Source organism: Myripristis murdjan, chromosome 7, assembly GCF_902150065.1.
Source record: "Myripristis murdjan chromosome 7, fMyrMur1.1, whole genome shotgun sequence".
Taxonomy (NCBI): domain Eukaryota; kingdom Metazoa; phylum Chordata; class Actinopteri; order Holocentriformes; family Holocentridae; genus Myripristis; species Myripristis murdjan.
Window position 1 is genome coordinate 9,629,300 of NC_043986.1, and position 17,619 is coordinate 9,646,918.

The 17,619-nt window shown below is 40.2% G+C and overlaps 1 protein-coding gene across 2 annotated transcripts; it reads left to right on the forward strand.

The window, feature by feature from the left end:
• Positions 1-791: 791 nt before the first annotated feature.
• Positions 792-16,538, forward strand: emc1 (ER membrane protein complex subunit 1). 2 transcript variants are annotated; one of them, XM_030055988.1, is made up of 23 exons: positions 792-942; positions 1,974-2,101; positions 2,207-2,272; positions 2,362-2,455; positions 2,544-2,672; positions 3,359-3,485; positions 3,929-4,078; positions 4,282-4,449; positions 4,770-4,841; positions 5,004-5,102; positions 5,704-5,800; positions 6,283-6,399; positions 7,101-7,109; positions 8,042-8,241; positions 8,403-8,552; positions 9,638-9,799; positions 10,099-10,218; positions 10,840-10,977; positions 13,539-13,712; positions 14,087-14,297; positions 14,787-14,871; positions 14,975-15,104; positions 15,535-16,538. In XM_030055988.1, exons 1-23 carry the CDS (start codon positions 851-853, stop codon positions 15,712-15,714), a joined length of 2,898 nt encoding a protein of 965 aa, XP_029911848.1. In that variant the 5' UTR covers positions 792-850; the 3' UTR covers positions 15,715-16,538. The 2 variants fall into 2 exon arrangements, with proteins under 2 accessions (XP_029911848.1, XP_029911849.1); XM_030055989.1 differs by lacking the exon at positions 7,101-7,109 and having other exon boundaries at positions 15,535-15,714.
• Positions 16,539-17,619: the final 1,081 nt, after the last annotated feature.

The following is a 17,619-nucleotide window of genomic DNA, read 5'->3' on the forward strand; positions in this document are numbered from 1 at the left end:
AGAATATATATATTTCTATGGAGTAAAAGTCCCAGTAACCAGCTGTAATTATCTATATTTATCAATTATTTTCACTGAAATCTGACCACTCCTTTCCCCCGGATTTATTAAGAAATAAGAGATTTAGATAGAGATAGAGATTTCTCTCTGAGTTATTATTTTGTGCATGAAAGGTACCAGACACCTGATCTATCCCGGACAAAAACTCGGTCCTGGTGAAAGAGGTATTATTTTAAATAGATAGCTCCACTCTCTGTATCAGGGCTGGATCACAGTCCCCTGAGGCCCCTGGGCACACGTCCCCCTAACCCCACCCCACAGATCAGATCATGCCAAACACAACCATACCTGTAGTAATGGGAGAACCAGTCCAGTAAATATGACACTGATGATGGAAAAAACATGATTCCCACAAGAAGCTTGCTGTATAAAGTGGGGCAGGTAATGTTTTATTTAAAGGGCTATTTCAGTAGTTACCAAGAAACATAAAGTACTTGACACATAAACTTGGGTAACAATTATTATTATTATTATTATTATTATTATCATTTTCTGGATATCTAAATTACTGGGGTCAAATTGAGCCCAGGTGATGAAAATGTCCTTCATTTTAATGGGTGTAGTGTGTTTTGGCTGTGGCACTGACCCCACTGGCTCGGCCCATAATCCAGCCTTTCTCCATATGTAATGGTGCATTGCCAACATATACTCCAGCCAGTACGGCCTCCTAACCTGTAGGGGGCAGCACACACCTCTGCTGGGAGCAAAGCAGGCACACAGACCATAGACACAGACGACTTCCCACTTCCCCTCTCCTTCGAAGAGCAAGCCCCGACTAGCTGCTGCTGTAATGGCAAAGCTAATATTGTTACACTTTATATTGGCTCTTTTATGCTTCTTTGCCGATGCCGTCTTTGAGGACCAAGTTGGAAAATTTGACTGGTAAGGGGAATTTTGCGAGTCATCAAATTTTCACTTTATTGTAGACGGGTTTTTAATAAAATGATGACATGCTAATGCTAACACCTGTCACCGCCACAAGCTATCTAACTTACAGCCAGGGGGTTGTGTGTGCTGGACTTTAGTCTCAGAAATAAATGAAAAGCACATTTTTGAAAAAAATTTGGTCCGCCTATGGATGCTATTTGTGTTCAATTCCTGAGTTTGCAAAGAAAAAACGAAAAACACTCAGCTAGCAGTGACACCAACATGATTTACATTCTGTTCAGCCTGCATAAGGTTCAACATTATTTCCGTTTTAATCATATTTATTTGTCATGAGCCGAGATCTGATACCGTTAACGTTTTGTAGGGGTTATAGACCTTTCTTAACTCTCCTGCTACCTTCAAATTTCCTATAATTTTTCATCAGTGATCATCAGTTTGACCCCATTAATTTAAACCTCCTTATTCATTCAATAAAAGTTGTTACCCAAGTTATGCTCTTTACTTGTCTTGTTTGCTACCTAAATAGCCCTTTAAATAAAACATAATACCTTCCTTATACATTAAAATCCTCGTAGGAATCATGTTTTTCTCTCCCTCACTACTACAGGCGTGGTTATGTTAGGTGAGGGCCTTAAAGCAGGGGGAAGTTTTTTGATGATTATAAATGGCATGTTGTAGTTTCTCAGTGTCTTCCAAAGCAATTAAAGTAAATATGTGCAAAATATTGATATGTCTTATGCATTATCTGTGAAGCTATCAAAGCCTGGTGGGTCAAGTTGACCCCAAAGAAACACCAATGCATACAAAATGTGTACAGGACATTGAAAACATATCATCATGTTAATTTTACGTTACCCAGTTGTCTTTATTAAATTAGGAAAACTCACGCAATATGAGGAAAACAAGTATATATCATGTATTTAGAGGTGTCAAACAGTAAATTGGGCCACAGTGAAATATAAATCGGAGGGTTAAAAAATAGTTTTGATGACTGATTTGTTTGTTGACCGTCTTGTAATTTGCAGGAGGCAGCAGTATGTAGGCAAGGTCCGCTTTGCCCATTTCGACATGCATGTGCAGTCGTCCAAAAAGGTGCTTGTGGCCACCGAGAAGAATGTCTTTGCCTCCCTCAACACCAGGACTGGAGAAGTCTGTGAGTGTTTTGTTAGATTACAACAGCAGATAATCATCAGGACATGTGTAGAAATGTTGTTGACCCTGATAATTCAATGTTGCATTATCATCCACTCTGTTACAGACTGGCGACATGTGGACAAGACCGGGCCAGAGGGAAATATTGATGCTCTTTTGATGCATGGACAAGGTGGTTTTGATGTGGAAATTGTGCATGTGGAGGTTTTAGTTCCTTCATATTACTGACAGACAATCTAACACTACCTCTCTGTCCCCTAGATGCGGTGCTGGTTGTTGGGAATGGCCGCCTTCTTCGTTCCTGGGACATCAACATCGGTGGTTTGAACTGGGAGATTGTTCTTGACTCTGGCAGGTGACCAGCACTTTGACTAACTGTGGTTTAAATCTATTTGTGTGTTTTTATTTTGGCCCAATTTAACTGTTTTTGATGTACGTTCCAGCTTCCAGTCAGCGTGTTTTGTTGGACAGCAAGACTCTGTGAAATATGTGGCTGTTTTGAAGAAAAGTGCCGTTTCTCTCCATTACCTTTCAAATGGTCATCAGAAATGGGTGGAGAATCTTCCAGAAAGGTACGTAATCCATAGGGTTTATTATTTGTATTGTTATACATTTTACATTTTACATTATACATTATAATTTTTTTTTTATTATTATTGTTGCCTGGCCAGCACTGGAAATAAACAAATGATGGCCTGCTTGTTGGGAAAAAAAGCTTTAGCCTTGATTGATTTGATTATTGTGTCTTCATGAATCCTTTTATGGTGAATATCGTCTCAGAGATTTATGATAATAATCCGTCATAACTGTTTTCATGTAGTTGTTCAGATTAAAAAACGATAGGTGTTCCACTTTAAGATTGGCGATGCATTTGAAATACAGTAATGAAGGCATTAGCTGAATTTGGATTAAATTTGATATTACAAAGCAATAATGATCCCTGAAGTTAAATCAGATATACTAAATGGTAACACTGAAGAGGAATGTGTATACAAATTCAATCAACAGTTCAAACAGTTGGACATAAACTATAGAATATTATAGATATTACAATATAGACTATTATATAGATATGAATGAATGAAAATGTGCATATAAAGCATGAGTTCAAAGCATCAACAGGATGTACAAAACAGCAGCAGTATCTTTACTAGTCGAACTTGAGAAATAAAAACACTGAAGTTTGTGTCTAATGAAGAAGATTGACTGTCATGAAATTACAGAAAATATATTTTTCTTTGCTTCTTTGATTCCACAGTGAAACAGTGCAGTACCAGGCTGTTTATTCTGGTGGAAATGGGGAAGTTTATACACTGGGAGTTGTTCCCCATTCCCACATTACCATTGTTGCTTACAGTGTGGAGGATGGAGAGATTATCAAGCAGGTACTCTTTCAGTGTTTTCTCTACGATTTTTGCACACAACATCATTAGCTTCACTACCTAAACAGGATGTGATGTATATTCAGTATATACAGATGAATCTATCAACCAAATATCTCTATACATATACATCATATATACAGAAAATTGTGCGATAATTGCTCTATATTTGCATCATGTCTTGGGAGAATTATGAGCCCAGATGATCAGTTTTCATTGTCTCTCTTGATACTATAAATCAGTGGGAGGCAGTTTTCCAGTATGCAGGATGAGTACAGGAAATACATTCTTTCTAGAATAAATTTTACTTGTCATAAAAACATTCCTATTTCATATCCTGCAAAATTAAGAGCCAAAGTATGAAGTGGAATGGAAAAACAAAACCAAATATGAAATGTGGTGGTATGTTCATCAGTGTCTGACGTCATTGTGTTTTTTGTCCTCAGATTTCTGTGGACGCTCCCTGGCTGTCCAACATCCAGGCCAGCTGTGCTGTGGTTGGCCAGGGGATGCTGATATGTGCAGACCCTGCGACTGTGTCCCTGTACATGCTGGACCTAAACGTCCAGTCACAAATGACCCAGATCCCCTTACAGGTACCTCCTGAAAACCACAACACCTCCTGAATTTCCTGAAAATCTTTATTATTCTGTTGCTACTCTGTGTCAACAGATTATGAGTTACAGTTTAGAATTGCTGTATATGTCTTTTGGGTCAGTTTTTTATTTCCTTCTCTCTGTTTCTCTGACAATGCTGTGTTTTATTGTGTTTTTTTCATTCCCCATATTTCTTGTTACAGTCACTTGGACTTGAAGTCTCCCCAGGCTTCCAGCCAACTGTGGTGTCGACCCAGCCCAACCCAGCTCGGCCCCCACATTCAGAGTTCTTCGTCCAGCTCGGGCCAGACCACTATCAGCTGCTGCAGCTCAACAACGGTCAAATAGTTGCACTGAGGGATTTCAAGCCAGTATGTAACCCTTTGTGATTTCTGAGCACTGAAAAGGCAATCCACATACATTTTAAAAAACATGCTGTCAAGGGAAACTGTTCAGATTCGTTGATTAGCCAAAATTAGACTTGAGATCTTTAGGTGTGAGCTCAGACTAACTGGGGATATTGGCAAAATTAGTCAAATTTAACATTATTTAACATTATTTCTATTGTTCGATCACTAAATAAAGCACAAATCATAATTTGTCATCCTATCTGATGTACTGAAATTCAGAAAGATATTGTTGGAGTAATAAGGAGAAATTGTTGGCCACTCATTTTTTTCTCAATTCTTAGGCTATGCTGGTTTCATTTGCAACCACTGGAGAGAAGACTGTTGCTGCTGTCATGGCACCCAAGAATAAAACTGTGAGTTACTTTGAAGACACGCATTCATTTCTGTCAAGGGTTTGACATTTGGATCTCTTTGCAAATCAGCAGGGATTATACAGCCTCCTCAAATACTGTGAACATTTTTAAATATGAAAAGAGAATTAAATGTCAACCAGTATGAACTGTTTTCTTCCCCAGGCTTGCAGTCTGAATCTCTTTAGCGCAGAATCTGGGCGCAGACTTCTGGACACAACGCTCATCTTCAACATGGATCCTAATGGTGGGAAACCAGAGAAGGTCAGTGCAAACTTCAGTAATAGATTACAATAATGAGTAGGGAATATTTCATGGCCTGTGTTTCTAAGTCTCCTAATTTAAAATTTTCCATCTTATTTTGTCTAGTGGTCAACCAGTTAATCGGCCAGTTGATTGATCGGGACGATATCTGGCATTTTGAGATAATCAGCATTAGCTGATGCCTGTGCTCACAAAGCCGATAAACAAATAATGTCTGCAGATCTAATTAAGCAAACAAAGATAATGCAGACAATAATATTAGTGTTTAAATAATTGCTCATCTAAGTTCAGCAATTTTCTGTCTCATTTGTTATTTTAGTTAAATTGTTGTATTATGTCAGATGAAAAAACAAATATGTGATTTCACCATTATATAATCGACCCTGCTCTCTAAATATCAGCATCAGCCATTGAAAAACCCACACTGGTTAACCTCGAATTTTCTCATGTTGGATCGATGCCAAATAACTTTATATCATGTTAGCCATCCAAGTTGTGTGGTGATTTATGCACCACAAGCATTAGGATGTAAATAGTTGGGTTTTTTTTTTCTTATGCAAGAAAACAACTTAATTCAACCCTATTGTTCTTTGTGTTCCAGCTGTATGTGCAGGCATTTCTGAAGAAAGATGACTCTGTTGGCTACAGGGTGATGGTGCAGACTGAAGACCACACACTCACATTCATACAACAGCCAGGTATAGTTTGAGTTTTATGCCACAAAAGATGGTTAGTGTTGAAAAGAGGACTCTGAAAACAAGTATATTTGCAAGAGAACGTCATTCAAAGAACAGTTTATAATTTGCATCTATGGTTAAAAGTGGATGGATGTCTGTGTTTTTCCTGCAAATATATCAAGATCAAAGAAAAAATATCGAGGTCAAATGTCTCACAAAGTAAAAGAAACCAAGTTTTGTGTGGCGCTTACTGATGTAACATATGACACATAATTTTAGTCATCGTGAACACTGCCAATATTTGACCGCAGTGTGGAACATGGCTCTCAGACACTCAAAACGCCCTCAAAAATGTGTCCTTTCCACAAGCACGGGGAAAAGAAACACTCCTAATATTGTCATTTATGGGGAAAGCGTCTCCTACACTGCATATTCTTCCAGGGTGTGGAAAGTGGGATGAATGATTTTACAAAACAATAATAATACCAAGTTTTGTTTTCCAGGGCGTGTCATGTGGACGAGGGAGGAAGCCCTGTCAGATGTGGTGACAATGGAAATGGTGGATCTGCCTCTCACCGGGACGCAGGCAGAGCTGGAGGGAGAGTTTGGCAAAAAGGCTGGTAAATGAGTCACACCATGTTTCAACATAGCGCTAAACTTGATTTCTGCTTTTTTAATACAAAGTAAAGTGTTTGGATCTTGAAAGAAGATAGAATTAGATGAATGTAGTTCTTCAGGTAACTTGCTCCAGAGTTTTGGTGCTCTGACTGCAAAGGCTTTATCACCTTTCATCTTTAATCTGGCCTTTGGAAAACTCAGAGGTTTTTCCCTTCAGATCTGAGTCTACTCATCTCTGAAATGTATGCTGGATACTACCCGCTCAAGTTTTTCCCCCTGAAACTTCTTAACCCTGAAGAATCTAATCCCTGCTTTAGATTAATACTGTGATCATTGTTTTATCGATTGTTATCACTGTTTGTTTTACTAATTTTCAAATGCTCTTTCACATTCAGTCCTAGGAGCTTCAGATAGCTTTCCAATCCCTAATTTTAGGATTATTTCCACAGGCATTTTTGTTGACACTGAGGTTTATATTCATGAGCGGCTACTTACCTGGGGCTAATTATTAAGGTTCAGATCAGTTACACCTTTTGTATGTATTTCAGTCTTTTGTTTTGAGAAGTATCTTTGGAAGTTTCAGCAGGCTGGATGGCTAGTTAAGATGTGCACGTCAGGGGTGTTATTGGGTTCATGCATTCCTTGGTTACTAGCTTCACTCTCCTCTGTTTTTGTTCTGTGTTATTGCTGCGCTTGGATTCAGCCATTCAAGGTAACATACTTCATGATCTTCATGTGACTCTGGGTCTTCAATTGGTTTTGTAAACATTTTCTTCATACTTTGTCATCCCATCCTGTTTTGTCCTCATTAAATCCAAAACTTCACATATTGGTTTTAAGGCTTCAAAGTAGGGCTGAACAATAGGGTAAAAAAAACAAACAAACAAACAAAAAATCATATTGCGACTAATTTTAGAGATTTGCAGTAATTGAGATATGATTCACTATTTTAGTACTAATGACAATTTTTGCATTATAATTTTCAATTTTCACTGAAAAAGCTATTAAAATGCTGATTATGATTAATATGATTGTATTAAAATGTAGTCTGTCGCCCAGGGCATCTCTGTAGGACCATAATGTTTTGTCACACATGCTGCAGCTCCTGCAATTTGTATATTGCCCTTGGTCATATTGTGATTTTGATCTGTTTTGATTACCTGCTTAGCCTAGCTACTAAAGGAATCAAACCTTCTACCTACAGGCCTTATTATCTCATTCATGCTCTGATTTTCAGTCCATCCAGTTACAATCTCTCTTTCCTGCCCTCCCAATAGTGAAATATTCTTAGCAACATAGACACGGTGTACCCTGTCCTCTGTTACCTGAAAATCCACCTCTACATCCACTTCATCAGCCACCCTCTCCCAGAGCTTGATAAGCTTTTAGTATTAGTCATCCTGAGTTTCTACAGCACCCAATCCCTCTATTTCTGCCTTGTTTCTTACCTTGCTTTATGATGTGTGAGCTGTTTATTTATTTATTCTGTTTTTTACACATCCAGTGACCGAAAGCATTATTGCCACCTTGATAAACGATAAACCCTGGTTTAAAAAAAGGTGTCGAACATCTAATAGATCAAATAAATTGTAATCCACTGAGAGTTGTGAAGCACCATCTGCATTCTCCCTTGAATTTGTCCAGACGGCCTGCTGTCCATGGTGCTGAAGAGGCTTTCCTCTCAGCTCATTTTGCTCCAGGCCTGGATCGCCCATCTCTGGAAGCTGTTCTACGACGCACGGAAGCCCCGCAGTCAGGTTAAAAACGACGTGACCATTGAGAACCTGTCCAGAGATGAGTTCAACTTGCAGAAGATGATGGTCATGGTTACTGCATCTGGCAAGGTACAAAACTAAAGCACAGTCAGTGATGTGATAGATTGAGTTTTGATTTATCAGGTATCTGGAGCAGAGAAACTGAAACAGAGAAATAGAGGGAACAATGATTTACGTTAGTCAGACGGGCCTCAGTTGAAACTTAATTTATTTGCTTTTTTTGTGTTAAGCTCTTTGGGATTGACAGTAAAACGGGCACAATTTTATGGAGGCACTACTTGGACAATATCCCGTCTAATGCAGCCTTCAAACTGATGGTGCAGAGAACGACTGCACACTTCCCTCATCCGCCACAGTGCACCCTGCTCATCAAAGACAAGGTAAGACACTGATCTGAGGCTCTTAGCTGAGCCTTGTGTGCTTTTTAATAGCAACTATCGAGTGAACTGGGATAGTAAAACAGCTAGTGCTGAAACAGTCACTTGACAGAAAATTGACTATACTTTCGATATGTCATTTTAGTTATTTGTCGAATAAATATAAACATTGCTGATCATCACTAAGATTAGCTTGACCTTTCTCTGTTCATATTATTATAAAATTAATACTTTGTGGTTTTTTGACTGGTTTTCGACTAGGGAGGCAATTTGAATACAAGACTTTGAGCTCTGATAACTTACCATAAGCATTTGTCATTATTTTTAACACTTTAATTGAAAAAATAATTGATGGATTCATCGACACTGAAAATAATCATTAGCTGTGGCCCTGATAAGAGACAAAGGCACCGAACAATAGGAGCACAGTGCCTCAGGGTGAGGTGTGTACTAGTTTTCAATAGCTCGTTGGCCACAAACATCGAGTGGGGAAACAACATACCAGAATGCCACACCAAAGAGCTTTTTTAATACATACACTGACAGAGTGAATTTTCTATAAACATATCTGCTCTTTAGTCACATTTTTCCCAATGAGATGTGATATCTGAGGTCGTGTGAAGTTGCTCAATATAACCATAGTTTGAAATGATCTACTTTGACATTTAGAGCTCAAGTGCTTTTCTCACAGGGACTTTTTATGGTTGTTTCTGAAAGAGGAGGGAGAGCATTTGAATATCCAAGATCTCTCCTCAAGATGTAGGAGTCCCTCCCTTGGAACCGAATCTTTTTCCAATGGACTGAGGTTTTTGGCCTCTTAAAGTCAATCAGCAGAAGGCCGTAGAGATATTCCCAGATTCAGAAAACATCACAAAATAAGACCTCCATATGGACAAATGAACACAAAATGTCTTCAGTTGAATTTGATGGCTTCTAACTTTAAACTAGTTTGTAGTGAATATTGCAGTTACTGTACCAGCGTTTTGGAGAGAAGATATCAACCTAACACGTTAGTTTGTGTAACAATGGAAGTAATATGCCGATAGTATTGTTATTTTTAATTTTTACTGTATTTTTTTTTCATCCAGGATACGGGACTAGCTACACTCCATGTATTTAATCCCATATTTGGCAGAAAGAGTCATATTACCCCACCTGCTCTGCCTCAGCCAATACTTCAGTCACTGCTGCTGCCACTCATGGACCAGGACTATGCAAAGGTGTTGCTTCTTGTCGATGACCAGTACAAGGTTAGTGGAGAGAAAGAAAAAAAACGGACAATTTTTTTTCTCAGCAGCACCCATGTATACCCTGTGCTATTAAACAAGGTTTTGCATCTACATTTGATTGTGAGTCTTTGAAGGAAAGACAGGGTGCATCATTACGGTGATCCAGTGGGTCTGTCCCATCTCCAGTGTATTACTAAATGAGTCCCACCAGTCAAATCTAGCGTCCCTATGTATTCATTCAGAGACTTTGTCTGCCCAAAATTAGTGCGTTGTTTTTCTACATGGTTCTCATTTTCTTCATGTAATCTATTTCCTCTCAGGTTTCTGCTTTCCCCTCAACAAAGAACGTACTACAGCAGCTCCAAGAGATGGCCTCATCCATTTTCTTTTACCTTGTCGACTCCAGCCAGGGAAGACTGTCTGGCTACAGGTTACGCACGGCAAGTGAAACTCACTTTGCTGATTTATTTCAGGGTTATTTTGGCATGGGCCTTCTACTGTCAGTGAACTGCTCATGTGGAAACTATTTTGAAGAATTAGTGTTTGTTTTGGCGATCGGTTCACTAGCCTTCTGTTGAAATTCCTCTCATACAAACCTCATGTTAGATTGGCCGACATGCAGATGGAGCAGTGAGGCGGCGAAGACAATGACTAAAACATGAATCACTCAATCACAAGTGCATTTATTTAATTCTGCGTTCACCAAGCAGAAACATACTTTAGAGTCAGACAGTATTAAGCCTTATAGCAGTAAACAGCAGGGGAAAAAAACAGCGGCAACAAGTCACTGTTAATAGCACAGATGGGACCTCTGTTCCACTTCATATAACCTTACCACACACAGTATCTCATCCATTAGAACACCAATTAAGATCTTGTATGCTGAAGTTGTCAATATTATGTGGCCCATTGCTAGATAGAGACCAATATTTGCTTGCACCATCCCAAAACGATGGTTAAGAAAGTCCAAGAGTTCTGTTTTTTCTCATCTGTGTGCTACTTTGAATTACAAATAACTGATTTACATGAAGCAGTAACCTGGAAACTGTTTTTGTTTTCAGGACTTGTCCACTGAGATGATCTGGGAGGTGATCATCCCAACCGAGGTGCAGAGGATCGTCTCAGTGAAAGGAAAGAGGCCTAATGAGCATGTGCACTCCCAGGGCCGAGTAATGGGAGACCGGAGTGTCCTCTATAAGGTATGACGCTCACTGCTTATCCACCTTGCCCAAAAACCACACTGATGTTGTGTTGAGAAATATCATGTTACTGCTGTCATTGGCACCGCCTGATCCGGGCTCTTCACCAGCTGTGGAATGTTTTTCTCACTCCAGTCAGAACAGCAGAGTCACTCCTCATCCTCGACTGTAGGCTGAAAGCATATTTTTCCAAGAATTACCTCATCACCTTTTCCCCCAGTGAATCATATCCCCTCTCCTCCACTTACTGTAATTGCTTTGAAAATCCCCTCTAATTTTCTCCTTAGCATTTCACTTGATTGTTTTCTTCCCTCTAAGTATTCTCCCTTACATGATCATTTTAGTCATGGGTATGGTGTCTTCATTGTTTCCTAGACCATTGTATCCCTTTAGTATATACAAAATTTAATGGTCAAATACATTTACGATTGTAGCTTTAAGTGATTGCAAATCTATTGTCCTGTTAATACAGCAGCTTCGTCATTGATTTATTAAAAATTTGCCACCCACATGTGCTATGTATTAGGCTAAACCTACAGTAGTATATAGAAAACTTTATTAGTCATCATATAATCCTGGGAATTTTAGCACTTTTGGTCACAGGCCAAACTCTGAACTCTCTCAGTTTTCTGCTGTGGGCTTGAAGTTTTTTAATGGGCCAGCCCACAGAACCTGAATGGAGTTTTCTTCAAGAATAAGACTGGGAGAATCAGAAAGATCCCAACCACCCACATAATGGCCTTTTTTTCCCCTGCTGCGGTTGGGAAAAGGTACCGGATACACCAGGCCAGTACTGAGAGGCTCAGGAAGAGCTTCTACCTCGGGCCACTAGGATCCTAAACGTGGCCTCTGCCTAAGACTGCCCCCCCCCCCCAATCATGCACATATACTATTTATTACTATTACTATTCTGTTCAAACTCTTGGATGCATAAATTAAAGGAGCTGGCGGGATAACATTTCACTTTGGTTGTGCCTTATGGGATCACATGTGACAAATACATTTGATTGATCAATTGGAGTAGAACGGTTATTGCACTGTTTGCTATGATCATTTAGCTTACACAGAATGAAAACATCTGTAAACTACTAAATCTAGCTGATCAGCATCAGAAAACATGTCTTTTACTTGATATAAATCCTTAAATGCTACAAAACTTTCATAGTTTAGCCAAACTTTAGTGGAAAAGAGAAATCACCGGCTGAAATGCAAGATGCCTCTCTGCTGCTTTGGTCCTTGGCTGTATTGCCTCTCCTCTCAGGGAGTCAACAACTTACCCAAAGGCAGTTTATATGGACACCAGCCTGGTACCATAGCAACAATATACCGTATTGACCCGAATAAAAGACGACCCTGATTTTAAGACGACCCCTCTTTTTCAAGACCCTTTTTTGGAAAAATACTTTTTATATGGACATTCTGCCAGGAGCGGACTTACCATTAGGCAAAACTAGGCGGTTGCCTAGGGCCCCAAGTTCCTGAGGGCCCCATAAAACTCCTCATACACTTATGGTTAATACAGTTATTACTTATTTGCGCACATTGATTATGTTTTTGATTAAAATACTTTCGCTAAAATGCCAGCAGAATGCTTATCGTATTATGTGTGTCTCGGGGCCCCTGTTTTGTGTGTTGTCCTCTCATCTCAGAGGGCCCCATGCCTGCCTTTGCCTTGGGCCCCAAATTTCTTAAATCCGCCACTGCATTCTGCAACACCAGCCCATGCTAGCTTTAAACTCAGTGCGGGGTATGTTGAGCTCTGTGGCAGCTTCAAGTGCTTTTTGCTGCATCACTGCCACAAAGCGTCCAACTGACAGCCGGAGCGGCATGTCAGCTGGCTGCTACATTCAACCGGGTGGCGGCGCACACCGGCCGGCCCACCTGATACCGGCCGGTGCCTCGGTCGGCACCGCGCCCTCAGGTCTGCCGGATCTGACAGGTGTGCGGTGCACACAGCCTGTCATATATACCTTTCATTATAAATCAACTTTTGTTTATGCGCGGTTGCAGCAGCACCATGGACAGCGACACAGACAACATGGCTGATTATTGATTGCGCGATGCGGCCATTCGCCGGTAATCGCGCTGCGCATTAAACGATTTTGCGGAGGCAGGAGGAAAGTTGCATGATTTACGTTGTATCCACGTTCGCCCGCTGCGTGCGTGACCGTGCATGTGCTCGTGCATGAACGCCCGTACCGTGCTGGAGCACACCCCTTCCAACCGTGCCAGAGCGGGGGAAGTGTGCTGTATTCAAGCACGGAACATATGCAAGTACAATACATGTGTATTTGCTTAGACCCCCAATATAAGATGAGGGCGTTTTTTCAGGGCATTTTCAATGGAAAAAATATCGTCTTATATTCAGATCAATACGGTACATAAAAATGTCCACTGCTCTCACCATCCTGGTATGTTGATTTGAATGGGAAAGACCATTCTGCTCCATTCAAGTTCTGTGGGCTTGCCCCTTTGTCACATAGGAGGCTCTTCCTGCTCTCAAAGTTTGGTTGGCCATAGTTAAGGTACTCAAAGGTGTTTTGTCACATTTCTCCTCACAGTACTTGAACCCCAATCTTCTGGCCGTGGTGACTGAAAGCACAGACTTACACCAAGAGCGCAGTTTTGTCGGGATCCTCCTGATCGATGGCGTGACTGGTCGCATTATCCATGAAGCGGTTCAGAGAAAAGCCAGAGGGCCAGTGCATCTTGTGCACTCTGAAAACTGGGTGGTGGTGAGTATTATTTATAACTAATAACAGTTGTTTACTACGGATGGAAATAAATTGTAAACTTTTGCTTTCGAGTTTCTGATGGTGTATCACTGGTTAATAGCTATCTGTAAAGTGTTAGAACTGCAGTTGCATGAAATGACTTGAGGTTGTTTTACACTGTTCATTAGCTGAAATTCATCCATTAACAAGCTGATGAGGTGAAATGAGTTGAAAGCAGAAGAAAGAAAGTGCAGACTTTGCATTAAGGATGAGGTGATACTCCTACTCAGGTTAGCTTTGAACTGTTGTGTCAGTATTGTCTGTGTTGGGTTACAGTGCCTGGTGAAGCACAGTGATTGAAAAACACATTATTTAACTCATGTTTGGTTCTACAGTACGAGTACTGGAGCACCAAGTCACGAAGGAACGAGTTCTCTGTGCTTGAACTCTACGAAGGGATGGAGCTCTACAACAGCACCGTGTTCAGCTCCCTGGACCGGCCTCATCCTCCTCAGGTGCTCCAGCAGTCTTACATTTTCCCCTCCTCCATTTCCACCCTGGAGGCCACCCTGACTGAGAAGGGCATCACCAGCCGCCATCTGCTTGGTGAGTGTCAGCCAAGGTCCAGTCCCTGCACTCGGTTACTCAGCACCCACAAAGTGGCCACTTTACTTGAAAATTCAGAAGTGGTAACACACTGCCTTTTCAGGTTGACTGGAGATTTGAGACGAGTATGTGTTCAAATTTCCAGAAGTGATTTTGCAAAACTGCATGCGATTTTCCCTTAACAACATCCTTTATGCTCTCCTAATAGCTTTGATTGTACACAGAATTGAGATATTGCTAATGGAGTGGCAGAGGGTGTTAAACATTCATATTCTTGGCAAGAGGATAATACAGGAATTATTTCTTTGTCTTTCAGGGACACTTATTCATTCTCATAAACTAGATTGTGTCTTGACTGTGGAGTATTTAGGACAGTGGGTAATTTGTAGGGTAAATTTTCTCTTTCAGATGTCCTTTAAAAACTAAAAATAATTCTTTCATTACCTTCCCAGTATCTTTTATTGTTTCTCTGGTTATGCTTTTTTGCAGTCGGCTTGCCATCAGGAGCGATCTTGTCATTACCCAAGATGTTCCTTGACCCACGGAGGCCAGAAATAGTGTCTGAGCAAAGCCGGTAGGTTCTGCAGTAACATTTGCTGTGAAGTATTTGCTTGACTCACTTCTTTTTTTCTTGTTTATCTGCCATCTGTCCGTCTAACTTGTCTCCTAATCTCCAGAGAGGAGAACCTGATACCATACTCACCAGAGATGCCGATCCGTACCGAGTGGTTCATAAACTACAACCAGACTGTGTCGAGAGTGCGAGGAATTTACACCGCTCCCTCGGGACTGGAGTCCACTTGTCTGGTGAGTCCGGCGTCACAACACTGGCAGCTGCATCTGTTACCAAGATAAAGGTGCCATACAAATTCACAATATCCTTATTGTAATTTTGTTTCCAAAATGATGAACAGGTATTCTGTTGTTTTATGCAAAAAATAGCAAATGTTAAACAAAATGTGTTTGGCTTGGAGGAAAGTTTTCTTTTTTTTTTTTTTTTTTTAATGTCACTGAGTATTATAATTTAGTTTCCCTTTGCTGCAATCCATGTTATTGTGGTTAAAAGTAAAGTAAAAAACAAGTAAAAGTCAATTGATAAAAGCCTTTAACAGTGCATCTCCTCCTAAGTGTGTCAGGACATATTGCTGCTACTTAGGGTCAAACTTGAACCATATTGAGCAATTTTACCGAGTGAAACCCTAAAATGTGTTACTGTTTGTTTTTTTTCTTCCTGCAGGTGGTGGCGTACGGTCTTGACATCTACCAAACCCGCGTCTATCCCTCAAAGCAGTTTGACGTGCTGAAGGACGACTACGACTACATGCTGATCAGCAGCGTGCTCTTCGCCCTTTTCTTTGCCACCATGATCAGCAAACGCCTGGCGGAAGTCAAACTGCTCAACCGGGCCTGGCGGTAAAGCGATCCGCCAAAGCCAACTCAAACAACCCCAAGGCTGCATGAAGGACCTCAGTCCGTCGAGACGGGACAGATGAGGTCATACCTGTGGAAGAACAGGGGTCAAAAGTTCGCTTAGGCCCTTTTTGAACTGCTGGGGTCGGTGGGTCGGGTTATGGGGTGAAAGGAGGTAAAGGTTGTTAATGTTAGAGGTTTTATTTGTTTGTTTTCTAACTTATTTTGCAAAGACAAGAAATTATTTCATGTTACAATGATTTTTTTTTTTTGCGCAAAATGTCATTCTGATTAACTGTTTAACACCTGACTGTAATTACAAATGAATGAAAGAAATTGGGAATTAGTTCAGGTTGTGGAGTGTAAAAAATCCTGCACATGTGACAGTTTTTTGTTTGTTTTGTTTTGTTTTGTTTTGGGGACATTTCATGTGACAGCTCTGACGGAGAATGACATTGGGAGAGAGAAAAGAGGACGATGTGTGCATCATTTGCTACCATACCATTGATGTTGAATGGTGTGTTCCTTAGCCTGCTGAGTCACCAAGACACCCCGATGCCATTTGTTTTAATGGCAAATGAACTGTGAATAAAAACACTAGGAAATAATGTAGCGTGGGCAAGAATTGGTCATTTGTGCTTTCCCCGAAGGTCCTCCTGCCAAAAGCATCAGTCACAGTGTCATCACCATCACCTAGCCACAGAAAAATGGCCATTGGTAGTTTATGTTTTATACGTCATTCATCCTGCAGTTCTGAAGTTTGTGAGTTGCTTTGGACCACTCTCAGCTTTTTTTGGTGCATCAGTAAAGTTTGTGTTCCCAGATGTCTCATTTTAATGTTTGTGTGTTTTTACTTTCTCTCAGAGAAGCAGCCAATCAAAACATTTCTTCATAGCCTCCAATATAAATTATAACAAGGTGTCTACAGATATCCACAATTTAAATTTAAGGCTTTTTTTTTATGACAAATCTTAACCAAATTTAACTAGTTTGGGGGAAAATCCCTTTTTTTTTTTTTTTTTAATTCAGATAAGCATTGTTGGTAAGTACTGTATTTGCACATCTGGTCTTGAGCTGAGGTCTTTTTTAGGTGAGAATATGGTTGAATGGTTGGCTACTGACTGAATGTTTGTAACAGACTCCATTAGCGGAGGTTGCAGCTGCTGCTGGAATAAATCTAACCAGCACTTCTTTTTTTTTTTTTTTTTTTTCTTTTTTTTTTAAACCACAGAACTTGGGACATGTGCGCCCAAAGATTTTTGTTGATTTCTCTCCACAGAAGCTAAAGTAAATAATGTGGGTTCTGTGTGTAAATAAATGTAGTGTATGGAAGTAAACAGAAAATGGTTAAAGTGCAGCACATGAAAATAAAGAGAGTGATAGGTTTAGAGTTTGATAAGATCTTGACTAATTTTGAAAAAGAAATGGAAAAGATGGATAAATTTGCTAAAATGTTTATGTGGAAATTAAGACCTCATAAATTCGAAATTAAGACTATTTAATGACCTTTAAGGCCTAATGGATATAATATTGAATTCAAGACATTTTAAGACCTTAAAGGACCTGCAGAGATCCTGTGCAAATCTTGGTCTTGTTGCCCCACCGGGAGGCCGGGGGCAAAAATACATCACCGTGTCAGTCAGTCAGACGGTTTGTCAGCAGTTATGTCCAGAGCAGCACAGCTCAAAATTTATTCAGTGGATCACCATGAAATGTAGTGACAACATCCATCTTGGCTGGAGGATGGAACCTGGCAGTTTTGGTGACCTCATGACCTTCCCTCCAGCACCACCAGCAGGCCCAGTGGGGCACCTGCGGGTAAAATAATGTGCTTGTCTAAGTTAAAATATTAGAACAGTCTGTCATATAAACTAAATTTAGATGTGCATGAAGGAGAGACGATAGATTAGTA

Excerpts from the sequence above, each read along its gene's own strand:
- emc1 (XM_030055988.1), top strand. The coding sequence starts at position 851 with ATGGCAAAGCTAATATTGTTACACTTTATATTGGCTCTTTTATGCTTC. Across the intron at positions 2,273-2,361 it reads TCTTTTGATGCATGGACAAG|ATGCGGTGCTGGTTGTTGGG; the intron begins GTGGTTTTGATG and ends TCTGTCCCCTAG. Across the intron at positions 14,298-14,786 it reads CACCAGCCGCCATCTGCTTG|TCGGCTTGCCATCAGGAGCG; the intron begins GTGAGTGTCAGC and ends GCTTTTTTGCAG.